Source organism: Rana temporaria, chromosome 4, assembly GCF_905171775.1.
Source record: "Rana temporaria chromosome 4, aRanTem1.1, whole genome shotgun sequence".
In the NCBI taxonomy this organism is placed as follows: Eukaryota; Metazoa; Chordata; class Amphibia; order Anura; family Ranidae; genus Rana; species Rana temporaria.
This window is the reverse complement of record NC_053492.1, coordinates 433,220,064-433,236,527: the sequence shown is the minus strand read 5'-3', so window position 1 is coordinate 433,236,527 and position 16,464 is coordinate 433,220,064. Positions and strand designations below refer to the sequence as shown.

At 42.7% G+C, this 16,464-nt stretch overlaps 1 protein-coding gene across 1 annotated transcript in view; it reads right to left on the bottom strand.

Annotated features, from left to right (window-relative positions):
* The window catches only part of USH2A (usherin), a 1,018,338-nt gene that overhangs the window by 162,212 nt on the left and 839,662 nt on the right, over nt 1-16,464 (bottom strand). The window contains exon 60 of the mRNA XM_040347840.1: nt 16,289-16,451. Coding sequence (XP_040203774.1) covers nt 16,289-16,451 — 163 coding nt within the window. The remainder of the gene's footprint in view (nt 1-16,288; nt 16,452-16,464) is intronic.

The following is a 16,464-nucleotide window of genomic DNA, read 5'->3' as shown; positions in this document are numbered from 1 at the left end:
AAGCACAGTACAGGTATTCTTTTAACAACACCTCACCATAACCTGCCTAGTTATACCGTACTTCCTTGTTGAACCTGCAAGCCCTACTTGATAGAAGCTGTGGTTTATGCACACTGGGCCAGATTCAGAAAGAGATACAACGGCGTATCTCCTGATACGCCGTCGTATCTCTGAGTGCGCTCGGTCGTATCTATGCGCCTGATTCATAGAATCAGTTACGCATAGATATCCCCAAGATCCGACAGGTGTAAGTGTCTTACACCGTCGTATCTTAGGCTGCAATTTCACGCTGGCCGCTAGGTGGCGCTTCCGTTTGTTTACGCGAGGAATATGCAAATTACTATTTACGTCGATTCAGAAACGAACGACCGCCCGGCGCTTTTTTTTTACGTCGTTTGCGTTCAGCATTTTCCGGCGTAAAGTTACCCCTGCTATATGAGGGGTATGTGCGGCGTATCCTATGTTAAGTATGGCCGTCGTTCCTGAGGAAAGAAGTGATGCAATAGAATTACCTTCTTTTTATGTAGACTCTTGTGTGTTACAGTGCCATAATAGTAACAGTATTAAAGCGTTCCTTTAATAAATAACATAGCATAACACTGCAGCATTTTTATTAGGCGAGGCATTCCTCAAACACATTTGTATTGCTGCTACTTGTATCTCTGAAAATAAGCTGCAGGTTGTCAGATTAAAATGTACATCAGCATTAAGTGTGGAAGACGCCTATGAAATTTTAATTTGATGGAACAGTATAGCTGTCAAATGTGGTTCGCGATTCATATAGATGAATTGACAGATTAATGTACTTTTTAACCCAGTTTTGACTGTGCAGCTTATATGGGACGAGATCTTAAGATTAACCTCGGTTGATGGGACTCTACAATGATTATGGGTGCAAGCGTGTTGGTTCTGATTTATATTACTGGAGAGTATGAAGAACATTAATTAATACAATATTACGAGAGTAGAAAGCCACAATTAATAAATAATAGCCAGCATCCGCTGCTCTTTCTACACTAAACTGGTGAAAGCTGAAGATACATATGCATGAGTTGTTTTACATGGCAAAAGATTTGTGATTCTTTATAACTAGGCTCCCTCAGCCAGCCAGCACTTCCAGGTTCTGGACCTCCACTGCAATGGCAGAACAATTTAGGGGCTGTAGACATGGGCTGTAGACATGGGCCGAATGTCGAGCAGCATCAGCCTGTTCAATAAAAACCGGCCCATGTGTGTGGAAGCTGGTCCGACAGAAGCCATGATCAAAAAAGGTCTGCCGATCGGCAACCAATGGCTGAGAGCGCTGACCTCCTGTCACAACACAATAGCTCAGTGGATGAGATCGCTGTACTAACATTAGATTGCTAGTACAGCGGCTCCTCCCAAGACCTTGCTAGGTTGAAAAAAAAAAACTAATAGTATGTTCCAGTCTTTGGTGTAAAGCACACCCCAGCCTAAAGATCGCAATAAATAATTCAATAAATTGGCATGAGGTCATCACTCATACTGCTCTCTTCTACTGTCAGCACATGTCATGTGCACTGCAGCAAAGTATCCTATTGCTGCCCCTCCCTCTTCCAGTCCGGGTGCTGCTGTGCAGCAGACTGCATGAGGTTCATATTAAGACAAATTCAGGCTCTCACACTAATTGCAGTTAAAATAGAAGAAAAGCCTGAGTCAAACTATGTCTAAAAAAATTCCTACCTATCCTGCCTAATCTGTATAAAAAAGATCTGCGTGCTTATCTATTTTTAATATGCTCTCGCCTGGTCATGTGATCCTGCAGCTGTGGCTCCCCTGTGTCAGTAAACGGCTGCTGCAGGGGAAAGAAAGAAGTACCAACAATGGGACCGTTTTGCAAAAGTTAAACTTAAAAGAGAAGTTTTTTTATTTTATTTGAAATAATAGTTACCTAGGTGGATGCAGCATTGTTCCCCTGCCAGCTCTAAGACTGAGAACTGAGCGATCAAAGACCCCTGATCAATCAGTTCTCAGTGCTCTGTCCTCTGGAGACTGGTGACTGTCTGCTCTATGCCCACCACATGCTCACTGGAGGCAGCAGTGGCTGGCTCAGGCACTTAGTGGCTTGCTGAGAGGCTGAGCCAGGTACTGTTCCAGGCTGCTGGGTGGATCCAGACCATATGGTCTTGATCTTTCCCCAGCTTGGACCGGCTCTGTGACGTCAGCCGACAGCGGGCTTCAACTGAAAACAAGTCACAGGAGTGCAGGACGGACTGCACTACTGTGATCCACAGGAGAAGTGCAGCTGTACTTCTCCTTTAGGCTTCTCTTCCACTTTAAAAATACATTCAATGTGTTTTTAATAATAATAATACATATAACTGCATTATTTAACAGAATACTATAATGTTTTTGATTTTGGTAAAGTTTTTAGGGTTGTAAATGGATCTCCAAAACATAAGTATACATCTAAAATGTTGGAAATACATTTAATACATGGCTACAGCATTCTGGGCTTCCTAATAAGACCACCCAGCAGTATCTGTTCACTTGTGGACTGTGGGGTAGATTCATTAAGACTTACGACGGGCGTATCAATAGATACGCCGTCGTAAGTCCGAATCCCCGCCGTCGTAAGTCCGAATTCCCGCCGTCGTATATTTAAGTGTATTCTCAAACTGAGATACGCTTAAATATTGCTAAGATACGACCGGCGTAAGTCTCCTACGCCGTTGTATTTTAACTGCATATTTATGCTGGCCGCTAGGGGCGTGTACGCTGATTTACACCTAGAATATGTAAATCAGCTAGATACGCCTATTCACGAACGTACGCCCGGCCGTCGCAGTACAGATACACCGTTTACGTTAGGCTTTTTCCGGCGTAAAGATAAACCACCAAAAACATGGCGCAGCCAATGTTAAGTATGGACGTCGGAACCGCGTCAAATTTTTAAAATTTTACGTCGTTTGCGTAACTCGTCCGTGAATGGGGCTGGCCGTAATTTACATTCACGTCGAAAGCATGACGATTTGCCCACGTCATTTGAAGCATGCGCACTGGGATACGTCCACAGACGGCGCAAGTGCCGTTCGTTAAAAACAAAAAATAAGTGGGGTCACTAGTATTTTACATAGAACACGCCCCCAACCAGCTTAACTTACGGCCGCCCAGTTATACTGCGCCGCCGTAAGTTTCAGCGCAAGTACTTTATGAATACAGGACCTGCGGCTCAAACTTACTGATTGATTGATTGATTTTAATATTTCTTTACAGCGCCACATACACCCTGAAGGGTGTGTCTAAGCGCTGGAAGGAGGTCCGCTGGTCTATTCTGGACCAAAAAGCAATCCAAGAGAAAAAAGAAAAAGGACTTCGTAGACGAACTGATGGCTCGTGTACATAAAAGAAAGAGAAACCATATAAAATATCAACAATAAAAACAAACGGTAGCAAGGGGGTTTGGAGTGAGGGGGACATAGGGTGAGGGGAGGAGGGGCCAGGTCAGTTTAATAGGCGTGGTCATAATCAACTTGCCCCAAAGAGGAAGGTTTTCAGAGCCTTTCTGAAGGTAATAAGAACAGTGGACTTCCTCAAAGGCAACGGGAGAAGGTTCCAAAGCGAGGCGGCTCTGGCTCTGAAGGATCGGCCACCGAACGAAATCAACCTTACTAGAGGGATGACAGCAAAGTCCTGATCGGCCGATCTCAGTGCCCTGGGGGGGTGGTAATGTATGGCCATGTTATTAATGAACAATGGGCCATGTTGTTTGAAGGCCCTGAACATAACACACAAAGCCTTGAATTCGATCCTCCTTGCGCATGGGAGCCAATGAAGTAGTCTGAGAACGGGTGATATATGGTCCCATCTTGAAGTCCCCGTAATCAACCTAGCTGCCTGGTTCTGCACCAGCTGCAGCTTGGAGAGCCATTTAATAGGGAGTCCAAGGTATACCACATTGCAAAAGTCAAGACGTGAGATGACTGAGGCCTGTACTAGTGTATTTCTGTGTGTTTGGGAGAGCAGATGTTTTACCCGTCGCAGCATCCGAAGATAGTAAAGGGCATTCTTGGTACAGTTCCTCACCTGTGGAATCCATGAAAGTTTATTGTCAAATATGACACCCAGGTTTCTTACTTGGCTGGATGGAGTGGGGCACGGGCCCATTGATACGGGCCACTCTGCAAGCAGGTTTAAACTTTGTGTTGGACCTGTAAGAAGTACCTCAGTTTTGGATACGTTAAGGGCCAAACGATTGTCCTTCATCCATGTCTGGATAGATGAGAGGCAGCAGAAAAGAAGGTGGGCTGCCGTAGGGTTAAGAGCATCACTGGCCACAATTTGTATGTCATCAGCGTATACCTGAGTGGCCAATCCCCATGAAGAGATGATATCTACCACTGGCCTCACATAGCAATTAAACAGCCACGGCGAAATTGCCGAGCCCTGAGGGACCCCGCAGAGAAGGGGCACCCTCGCTGACCTAAATGAGCCCAATATTACTTGGAATGTTCCGCCTGCCTGCGGTGTAGTGTATCTGAGATACGCAACGCCGGCCAAAATCAACGTGAATCTACCCATGTCTGTCTCTAACGCTAGGTTCACTAGCACTAGAACATGGTGCGGGAAACCGCATTGTGTAAATGTACCATCTGATCTGGTTGTAGTGGGTTTCCAAAAGTTGAACAAGCACTACTTTAGGTGTGATGCAGAATGATCTGAGCCCATTCAAAATGAACAGGCTCAAATTGCCCCGTACTGAATTGTATGTGAACAGGAATGCTCTGCGCATTCCTATGAAATTCATAATGCGAACCGAGCCTAACTGGTACTCTACACAGAATTGTACGAAATAGAGAAGAGGAAAAGATGTATGTCTCTTCTCTGAGTCACTCAACTGTCTGCCTGAATACAGCAGCGAATCTAATTATACTCTCTAAACTGCTTGGAAGTAAATACTGCAGAAGACATGTTGTCAGCATAAATGTGTAATATTATATGCAATATTTTATATTTACATGACTTAAAGAAAGAAATAAAAAACAAAACCCATGAGGTCAACGGGAATGAAAGCGAGGGTAAAACCAAAACCTTGAGTTCAATAAATGTATATTTATGGGACCTAATTAGTTTGGATCAGCAGCAGGTACTGAAAAAAGCTCAATGTGTGCAAAAAGTGTAAAAAAAATTATTATGGAACCTTCAAATCTAAATAAAGGGAAAATGCAGAGTGATTACTTTAAAATATGTGCAAATATATAATCCAAGATATATATATCTACTGCAATAACAAATGCTGAATGGATCTTCAATACTGCTTCTGATGACGGCTATGTGTCGAAACATATATGGCGGATCTTCTGAAGTGACGTCAATTCGTATCAGCCCATGGAGGCTCGCAGTCTTCGGATGTGGCTGGAGCCAGCAGTGCTTGCTGTACTTTACCCACGCTGTTTCCCCCTCGTGTCGGGCATTACACACAACAATGTAACTATATCCAAATCATTTTAACCTCTTAAGGACCGCCTAACGCCGATATACGTCGACAGAATGGCACGGCTGGGCACAATCATGTACCTGTACGTCCTCTTTAAGTGCCCAGCCGTGGATCGTATGTGCGCCGTGGGCGCGAGCCCGCGACCCAATCCAAGCTCCGTGACCGCGGGACCCGCGGACCTGATCACCGCCGGAGTCCCGCGATCAGTCACAGGCGCTATCATTGATCATCTGTTCCCTGATATAGGGAAAGGCGATCAATGACGTCACACGTCCACCCCCGCCCCCCTACAGTTAGAAACACATATGAGGTCACACTTAACCCCTTCAGCGCCCCCTAGTGGTTAACTCCCAAACTGCAATTGTAATTTTCACAGTAAACAGTGCATTTTTATAGCACTTTTTGCTGTGAAAATGACAATGGTCCTAAAAATGTGTCAAAATTGTCCGATGTGTCCACCATAATGTCGCAGTCACGAAAAAAATCGATGATCGCCGCCATTAGTAGTAAAAAATAAAAATTAAATTATAAACATAGGTAGAAGAATACGTATCGGCCTAAACTGAGGAAAACATTTTTTTTATATATATTTTTGGGGGATGTTTATCATAGCAAAAAGTAAAAAATATTGAATTTTTTTCAAAATTGTCGCTCTATTTTTGTTTATAGTGCAAAAAATAAAAACCGTAGAGGTGATCAAATACCACCAAAAGAAAACTCTATATGTAGGAAAAAAAGGACGCTAATTTTGTTTGGGAGCCACGTCGCACGACCGCACAATTGTCAGTTAAAGCAACGCAGTGCCGAATCGCAAAAAGGGGCCTGGTCCTTTACCTGCATATTGGTCTGGGTCTTAAGTGGTTAATAAACAATTGAAGTTTGGTTTTACACTATGTTGCACTCTGCTTGTGTTTCCTATATATTCATCTGAATCATCTAAAATGGAGAAGAATATGGTACATTTCTATCCATGTTAATTGGAGAGAGGAGGTGTGCACTTTTTAGATGAAAGATTGCAAGGCAAAAGGGAGATTGCAGCAATCTTTATCTGCACATGTATTGAGCCACTTCACATTTTTTTTGGGAGGTGAGATTATATATATATATATATTATATATATATATATATATATATATACTTGCACATTGCGCCTTGTGGGAAATGCACTTATTGAACTTTAGACATTATTTGAACTTTGTATATTATACTTTATTTATGAATAAAGGTCCATTCAGCATTTGTTATTACAGTAGATTAAATATATATATATCGACATATCTATATAGATCTATCTATCTATCTATCTATCTATCTATCTATCTATCTATCTATCTATCTATCTATCTATCTATCTATCTATCTATTTATCTATCTATATAGCGAGAGAGAGAGAGAGAGAGAGACATATATATATATACCGTATTTATCGGCGTATACCGCGCACGTTTTTGCCCTTAAAATCAGGGCAAAATCGTGGGTGCGCGATATACGCCGATACTCGCTTCCCGCGCTGTTTGAACGCCGCCGCCGACATATACCGAGCGCAGTACACTGGCCAGGCTCGTCTCCACTCGCGGTTATGCGAGAGGAGCCGAGCGTGCCCGAGTGTACTGCGCTCGTTATATGTCGGCGGCGGCGTTCAAACACAGCGCGGGAAGCGGGGATCAGCTCAGAGACAGCGCGGGAGAAGCGGGGAGGACACCACGAAGGCCGCAGACGGACGCCGAACCAGACAAGGCTGCCGATGGACGCCGGGCAAGACACCAAAACTGTAAGTAATAAAAAAAAATTCAGGAAATTCACGTCTAGATTAGGGGTGCGCACTATACGCCGGTGCGCGCTATAGGCAGATAAATACGGTATATATATATATATATATATATATATATATATATATATATATATATATATATATATATCATGATTATATCTTTTTTTGTCACACATTTTAAAGTAATCACTCATTTTATTTTATTGATTCTGGGGCACATTGTCACTTTATTCAAAGCTAAAGTTTCCATAATAATTTTTTACACTTTTTGCACATATTGAGCTTTTTTCAGCACAGCCTTTATTAAATTGACAAAATCTTGGGTTGCTAACAGATCAGGAATAGAGGAAAAATCTTCCAATGGAGACACTTGCTCCCATGACATTGCGGAAGATAACCTCTCACTTCCTGTTAGGTCTTCAGAACCGAAAATTAAGGCAAATCCCTCAAATAAGACACAGACCACAAAAAAATTAACTAAAATTTACAATGGTTTTAACCCTTGCCTACTTCAATAATAATAATAAAAAAAAAGTTTGGGCTTTAGATTTGTTGTACTTTAAAGTGACAGTAAAATCCCATGCATAATTTGTACCTACAGGTAAGCCTATAATACGGTTTACCTAAAGGTACTGTAAATATCTCCTAAACATGTGCCATATAAGAGATATTTACTGTACATGCTGCCGATTACGTCACCGGCACATGCATTCTGAAGGAAAGGCCGTCCTGTGCTATAAATGGCAGCTTCCGAGCGCATGCGCGGGAGTGACATCATCGGTGACCGATCACCACTGGAAGGCCTTCGTTCTAAGGTAAGTGTAACATAATGTGCTAGTATGCATTGCATACTAGCACATTATGGCTTTACCTTGCTTGTCCAAAGAAAAAAACACACACACAATGGTTTACTACCGCTTAAGGCTGGGTTCACACTATTGCTGCATGCGGCTCACAGCAGGGGTCCTAGGCGTCCATGTTCACCGTTTCAGGTCTGTGTTTAACCCGAATTGTGGGCTCAATTCAGACCTGAAACGGACCAAAAGACGCACAAGACCCCTTTGCAAATGCGCACCAGATCCGCAGCGGACATATGTGAACCGGCTCCATAGAGAGCCGGTCACAATCTCCTACCATGCAAATTGGATGTGGGAAAACCCTCATCCATTCACATAGGTGTGAACCCAGCCTTAAAGGAGTTGTAAAGGAAAAAAATGTTTTGCCTAAAATTAATGTCTGCAAGGTAGACGGACAGAATAGTGTAATGATTCTGTTAAAAAAACGAGTAAATACCTATTAAATTCCTTCATCTATATCACCTCCGGCGTTCTAGTTTCTGTTCTCTCATTCACTTCCTGGTTTGCGGCGCTCGTTCATGTAAGAACTACATTTACCAGTATGCATTGCAGGACACACCCAGTAATTCACACCTCCTTGAAGTCTCTAACACGTAGAGAGCGTCCTGCCGCACTGATGTAGTTCCCAGGAGGGGGTGAGCACGTTACTGACCACCGCAGTAAAGCCTCCCTTCACGGTGGTCATTAAAATCAGACAAGCAGGAAGTAAACAGAACAGAGAAGAAATAGAGCAACTTCTGAGCAAAAACGAACAATGAGGAAGTGAAAAGAGGAATGTCTGCAGGAAAAGGATGCTTATTATGAAAAAAAAGTTTTTCCTTTACAACCCCTTTACGCATGTTGGCTCTAAGCCCACTTACCTGTACACAGACAGGCAGTAGATGGGGAGATGGATAACACATCTCCCTTTTTGACAATCAATACAAACAATTGTTTATTCCCCAACAGTCATTACAAGAAATATGCAATATATCTACCGTTGTTCACTTGCAGTCATTCCATTGTGTTAATGCATGTTATTGAATGTTGTGTTGCGCTTTAAAGGGGTTGTAAAGGTTTGTTTTTTATTTTCTAAATAGGTTCCTTTAAGCTAGTGCATTGTTGGTCCACTTATCTTTTCCTTAGATTTCCCTTCTAAATGTTTTTTTTTTCTTTGTCTGAATTTCTCACTTCCTGTTCCTCCTCAGTAAGCTGTTCTGGCTGACTAACCCCCAGCCAGATGATGGGGGCAAGCTTACTGAGGAGAACAGGAAGTGAGAAATGTAGACAAAAAAAAAACATTTAGAAGGGAAATCGAAGGAAAAGGTAAGCGAACCAACAATGCACTAGCTTAAAGGAACCTATTTAGAAAAAAAAAAAAAAAAAACCTTTACAACTCTCTTAAGGCAGCCTATTTATTTAAAAGGCCTGCCAATCCAAGCAAAAATAGACATGCACCATTATTTCTATTGTGCACTGTAATGTGGGTGCAATGGGCTGTATTGTGTATATGCATTGGAGTGTATTGAATAGAATACTGTGTGCACACACACACTATATATATATATATATATATATATATATATATATATATATATATATATATATATATATACACACAGAGTATATGTGTGTATGTACAGCAGTATATTGGGTGTATACTATATGTGGTGTATACTATATGTTTTTGTACATGTATATTACAGTAGTAGGTGCATCATTCTTTATAATAGACAAGGAATTGTTGCTGTGATGCGGCTATCACAGAGAGATTTAATATTGTTGTTGTCTAAGTACATTTAAACTTCAGCTGGAATAACTGTCGAGTGATTCATGCTCATGTAGGTGAATAGAACGATTGTATCGGAAGCCCCAGTGCGCTATTCTCATTTCACTGAAAATAAAAAACAAAATGTATCCGTGTCACTCAGTGCCCTTCTGTGCGGCTCAGAGCTATCAAACAGGCCACAATTATGATGGTGAGGTGATTGTGTCACATCGCCAGAAAGTTTATTGCTTTGGAGGGTGCTCTGCAGTAACACATTCCCTTTCATATTACTCTTTATATCATTGTTTGCCTTGTGACTGAAATAATCAGATGACATCAAACGCTGTCAAATTCGGTTCTGCCGGAATTTCCACCGATGCCAACCCCACTTCTAATGTTCCTGGGATTTTAACTGTCGTGGGATAATACTTGTAATTATCTGTTATGCCTAAGAAATCATTCCAGTGAACTGCAATGCAGACACTTTCTGCTTTATTCAGAGAGTGGAGGGCCTGCAATGTACTGCAATCCAAAACAACCAATGAGACAGTGTTATCTAAAGGTAAATACACCGTTTATACCATGAAATACCCATATTTAGGATGGAACATGGAGCCACTGATTGTGGTCACAATGCTTTGAGGAATCATATACAAAAAATAAAAAAAAAAATAAAAAAAATCTGGTTTGATGACCAGACCGAATTCAGCAGGTGGTTAACTTGAAGAGGAGCTCCGGTCTCCTGTGTAACAATTCAAAGTCAGCAGCTACAAAAACTGTAGCTGCTGACTCTCACCTGTCCCACGATCCAACTACGGTATGTGCTCACCCCAGCTGTTCTCCCCTCCTGTCATCTGTCCCTGGCATGTTAACTGTGGGCACCCAGCTGTGACAGTTTGCGGCTTTACAGCCGGGTGCCCACTACGCACGCGCAAATGGCACTGCACCTTGTAAATGGTCCCATATACCTAGATTCATAGACGCCGCCGCAACTTTAAGGCGGCGTAGCGTATCGTATTTACGCTACACCGCCTTAAGTCAGAGAGGCAAGTACTGTATTCACAAAGTACTTGCCTCCTAACTTACGGCGGCGTAGCGTAAATGCGGCCGGCGTAAGCGCGCCTAATTCAAATGAGGATGGGGGGGGCGGGTTTTATGTTAATTACTCGTGACCCAACATGATTGAGGTTTTTTACGAACGGCGCATGCGCCGTCCGTGTACATATCCCGGTGTGCATTGCTCCAAAGTACGCCGCAAGGACGTATTAGTTTCGACGTGAACGTAAATTACGTCCAGCCCCATTCACGGACGACTTACGCAAGTGACGTAAAATTTTCAAATTTCAACGCGGGAACGACGACCATACTTAACATTGACTACGCCTCCTAGGGGCAGCTTTATCTTTACGCGGCGTATCTCTTACGGAAACGGTGTATCTTTACTGCGACGGGCGCACGTACGTTCGTGAATCGGCGTATCTAGTCATTTACATATTCTACGCCGAATTCAACGGAAGCGCCACCTAGCGGCCAGCCTAAAAATGACACTTTAAGATACGACGGCGTAAGAGACTTACGCCGCTCGTATCTGAGCCTAATTTAAGCGTATCTGGTTTCCAGAATACGCTTAAATTAACGCCGGCGTAGATTCAGAGTTACGACGGCGTATCTACTGATACGCCGGCGTAAGTCGCTATGAATCTGCCTAATAGTCTTCAAATCACCTAGTCCAGGGGTCTCCAAACTGCGTCCTGGGGGACAGATGCGGCCCTTTGCTTGCCTTTACCTGGCTCCGAGGGCACTATTTATCCCATTGTTATGAGACACGATTCTGCTCACTGACACCAACAATGGGGCATAATTCCTCCCATTGACATCAACAGTAGGAAAAGCCATTTCTCTCCCTAATACCAAAGATGGGGCACCGTTTACTCCCACTGATGCCAGAAAAATGTTCTGTTCCCGCTGGCTGCAGTCCGGCCCCCCTAAAATCTGGAGGACGGGAAACTGGCCCTTTGTTTAGAAAGTTTGAAGACCCCTGGCCTAGTCGATTGGAGCAGAAGTGGGAGCTGGGTTCCTGTCAAAATCAGGTACTCACTAATCCAAAAGTGCAATTTCTTCACCAGGCCTTAAAGCAGAACTTTCTCTTTTGAGTGGAGCTCTGCTTTAACAATAACTCTAAAATGATATTGCCCACCTAAATAAGCTTTCGAAAGTTTAAGTAAATCCTTTTTTTTTCTATTTATTTTTATTTGTTTTTGATAAAGTAGTAAAGGGTTAGACTTTCTGCCAAATTATTATTGCATTCTGTGTCCTCACTGGAGGGACAGCAAGAGGAAACGTTCCAATAGGGACTACATTTTTGGTGACAGCTGTATACCATGTGAATTTCCTCTCACTTCCTGTTTGCATCTCAAAGACAAGAAGTGCAGGGACACAGACAGCAAAAAAGTAACCTAAACATTTTTTTTGGGTTGTACTTACATTTTTAGGATATACAATATAGGGATTTTAACTGTTACTTTATTAAAAACACATTGCTCTTTTTTTTCATTACACGATGAGAAATAGAAAAACATGGCTGAATTTTTTTTTTCATTATTAAATCAATAATTAATTATTAATTAATACTTTTAATATTATTTACAATTTTTTTCAAAACTTTTTGAATCTTATTTGCTGAAGCCAACGTGCCTCTTTCCATATAAAATTCTGTAACAGCTGAAGACAATCTCTTGCGATCACAATAACTGGTTCCCAGTTGTCAGTGTTACCGTTAGTGATATTGCTATCTTAAGCTGGCCATACACTGGTAGGATTCTGTTAAAGAAAAATCATTTTAAGAATGTCCGTTTGGTTTTCTAATCATTGATGATGTCAAATTGATGCTCGTTTTCAACCGCAGTGATAAACAAATTTGATGGAGCAGGATGGAAATCTTTTCTTGAATAAACAAATCTATACTGATGTAGCACCCTGGTGTTTATACAGGGTTGCTAACAAATTTATGGTAGTTTGCCAGATAGTAATTGTCCTGGCAAATTGTTAGAAGATCCACTGATTGCTCTCTAATTCTGGAAATGCTGCACCTTTTCTCTTCTGTCACTAGGTGGCACTGCGGCTGGTGACCTTAGATCAAGGCATGGCAAGGTCAGATTATGAATGGATGGGGTGTGTCAGCCAATTGGCAGGGGTTTCTTTAGTCCCTTGACCTGCTGGGAGAGCCTATTTATTGGGATGAAGTCAGGTGATCGGGGTTCTGTGCCTCCTGGACGACTTTCTGGGTAGACGTGTGTTATGTTGCCCTGGGTTGCTAGGCCGGAAGCCAGAGGCCTATCCCGGGGACCCCTGGCTGCTAGGCTGCCCAAGGCCTATCCAGGACACGGAGAAGCAGTCGGAGGTTGGGACTGCAGGATTGGAGTTGCGAAGGTTCAGCCGGACGGGAAACCAGTTGTGGTCAGAAGAAAAAGGGGAAGAAGTCGCCACTAAAGGGCCATCCACCTTATTACCAAAGACTACAGTGAGTAAGCTCGAGCAAGTACCAGAGTAGTCTTCTCACCAGCCGTGGATGGTGAAAAAGTGGGAAAGCTTCAGCGAATGCCAAGCCAGGGACCCAGTGGATTAGCCGGGTGATGCTTGAGGAGTATGCAGCGGGTTAGCTGTGGAAGAGCTCAGGAGATCCAGTGACGACCGGGATCTGGAAGTTTAGTGAGAGACAGGGAGCTCACTTAGTGAAGACCTACAGTGGCATACTGTGAGATAAGAGAAGAACTATTCTGTGTTACCAAGAGTTATGTACGATTACCTTTAGTGACTGTTACAAGTTCAGTTGCCATAGGAGACAGCGGTCCTACCTATTCAAAAGTGGCATCCGGCTGGAGGCGTTTCCCTGTATAGCTGTCTACCTATAGTGTCTCGGAGTCTGACAATTACCATTGCATCTACCTAAGGATGTCCTGGCCCCAACCCACAGTTCTTGTTAAAAGACAATACATCTCTTGTTCGCATTCAAATAGTGATTGGCGCCCATAATTTTATCTTGCATTACACCCACCATGCCCACTCTACAAGGAAGGATGTCAGCTCTCCCTAACTTTTGAGGCCTCTAGAGGTCCAGGAGGTCGCTACACCAATATTTTAGGTTTCGTCCCAAAATGTGAATAGCAAACAAAATTTTGAAGTACTTTCGGATAGCATTTGCCAAATTACAGTGCATCCGGAAAGTATTCAGTGTTTCACTTTTTTCACATTTTGTTATATTACAGCCTTATTCCAATTATTTTCCTGAAAATTCTACAACCAATACCCCATAATGACAATGTGAAAGAATTTTGTTTGAAATCTTTACAAGTTTATTAAAGAAAAAAAAAAGAAAATAATCCCATGTACATAAGTATTCACAGCCTTTGCTCAATACTATTTTTAAGTATGATGCTACAAGCTTGGCACACCTATCTTTGGGCAGTTCCTCCCATTCCTCCCATTCTTATTTGCAGGACCTCTCAAGCTCCATCAGGTTGTATGGGGAGCGTTGGTGCACAGCCATTTTCAGATCTCTACAGACATATTCAATCGAGTTCAAGTCTGGGCTCTGGTTGGGACACTCAAGTCCATTCACAGAGTTGTCCAGTAGCCACTCCTTTGTTATCTTGGCTGTGTGCTTAGGGTCGTTGCACTGTTGGAAGATGAACCTTCCCCCCCAGTCTGAGGTCCAGAGCGATGTCTCTGTACATTGCTGCATTCATCTTTCCCTCGATCCTCACAAGTCTCTCAGTTCCTGCTGCTGAAAAACATCCCCACAGCATGATGCTAGTTGATGAGTGGTGCTTGCTTTCCTCCAGACAAGACGCTTGCCATTCAGGTCAAAAAGAGTTAAATCTTTGTTTCATCAGACCAGAGAATTTTATTTTTCACGGTCTGAGAGTCCTTTTGCCAAACTCCAGGTGGGCTGTCATGTGCCTTTTACTGAGGAGTAGCATCCATCAGGCCATACCATACAGGCCTGATTGGTGGAGTGCTGCAGAGATGGTTGTTTTTCTGGAAGGTTCTCTTCTCTCCACAGAGAAATACTGGAGCTCTGTCAGAGTGACCATCGGGTTCTTGGTCACCTCCCTGACTTAGGCCCTTCTCCCCCAATTTTTGCTAGGAGTCCTGGTGGTTCCAAACTTCTTCCATTTACGGATGATGGAGGCCACTGTGTTCATTGGGACCTTCAATGCTGCAGGAATTCCCCAGATATGTGCCTTGATACAATCTTGTATCGGAGGTCTACAGACTTTATGTCTTGGTTTGTGCTCTGACATGCACTGTTAACTATGGGACCTTATATAGACTAGTGTAGCCTTTACAATTCATGTCCAATCAACTGAATTTACCACAGGTGGCTCCAAACAAGTTGAAGAAACATCTCAAGGATGATCAGTGGAAACAGGATGCACCTGAACTCAATTTTCAGTGTCATGGGAAAGGCTGTGAATACATATGTACACTCCAAAGACATGCTGGTAGGTTAATTGGATCCTGTCCAAATTGGCCCAATATATATGTATATATGTGTGTACGACTGTGTGTCCCAAGCGTGTCGAGATCCTACGGGGTAAATGACTGCAGAAGCCAGGAAGACACTGGCTGCAAAAAGCGCCTAGAGGCGATTCAGTTCGCATGTGTAGCGCTATACAAGTCACTCATTCATTCATGTTATTTTTTTTCTTTTTAATACATTTGCAAAGATTTCAAACATTGTCATTATGGGATATTGTTTGTAGAATTTTGAGAAAAATAATGAATTTCGGAATAAGGCTGTAACACACTTTTGGAAAAAGTGAAGCGCTGTGAATACTTTCCAGATGCCTGTTTGTTCAATATACCTTTAAAGTGGTTGTAAACGTCAAACATTTAAATATGAACAAAGCAGATCCTTCTCTAGAGTGTACTTGTCTCAATTAAGAGCACTAAGTGTAATTTCTGTCTACTGCTTCATTCCTCTGCTATCAGCATGACTCACTTCTGAGAAGTTTTCCTGACACCAAGCCAAAAAAGGTGACAGGGGAGGGACCTCCAGCCCACAGCCTGTGATTAACAGCTTCAGCTCTGCTACTGTGTGCTGTATGAAGGGGTGTGCTGCTTCCCTCCAATCAGCTCTCAGAGCTCTCCTCACTGAGCTCTGCAGAGTGTAGCTTCAGATCCCCACCCCCGGTTTTCTGAACGCTCAGACAAGCTGTATAAATCCTGGACTTTTAACAAATGTAGATAAGAGAAGACAGCAGAGTAACTGGTACAAACTGTAGAAGGATTTGTTTAATCTCTGTGTATCACATAAGACCAGTCACTCCACTATGTTTATGTTAGGGTTAACAACAACCACTTTAAAGCTTTAAATACAGTATGGCTTACTGGAAAACAGAAGGACAAAAACTCCAATAAAAGGGACACGCCTTACTAGACTATAATATTACCTGTGGATGGTGTATTCAGTTATAATCCCATTAGGTGTTTTAGGCACAGTCCATGCAATCTTCACAGCTTTTTCTCCATTTGAAACCAACATGGGGGGATTGAGACCCTTGGGCTCTGCCTCCATAGTTTCTACAAGTACTGGATGACTAACACCGCAACTACCTGGAGGGAAAAA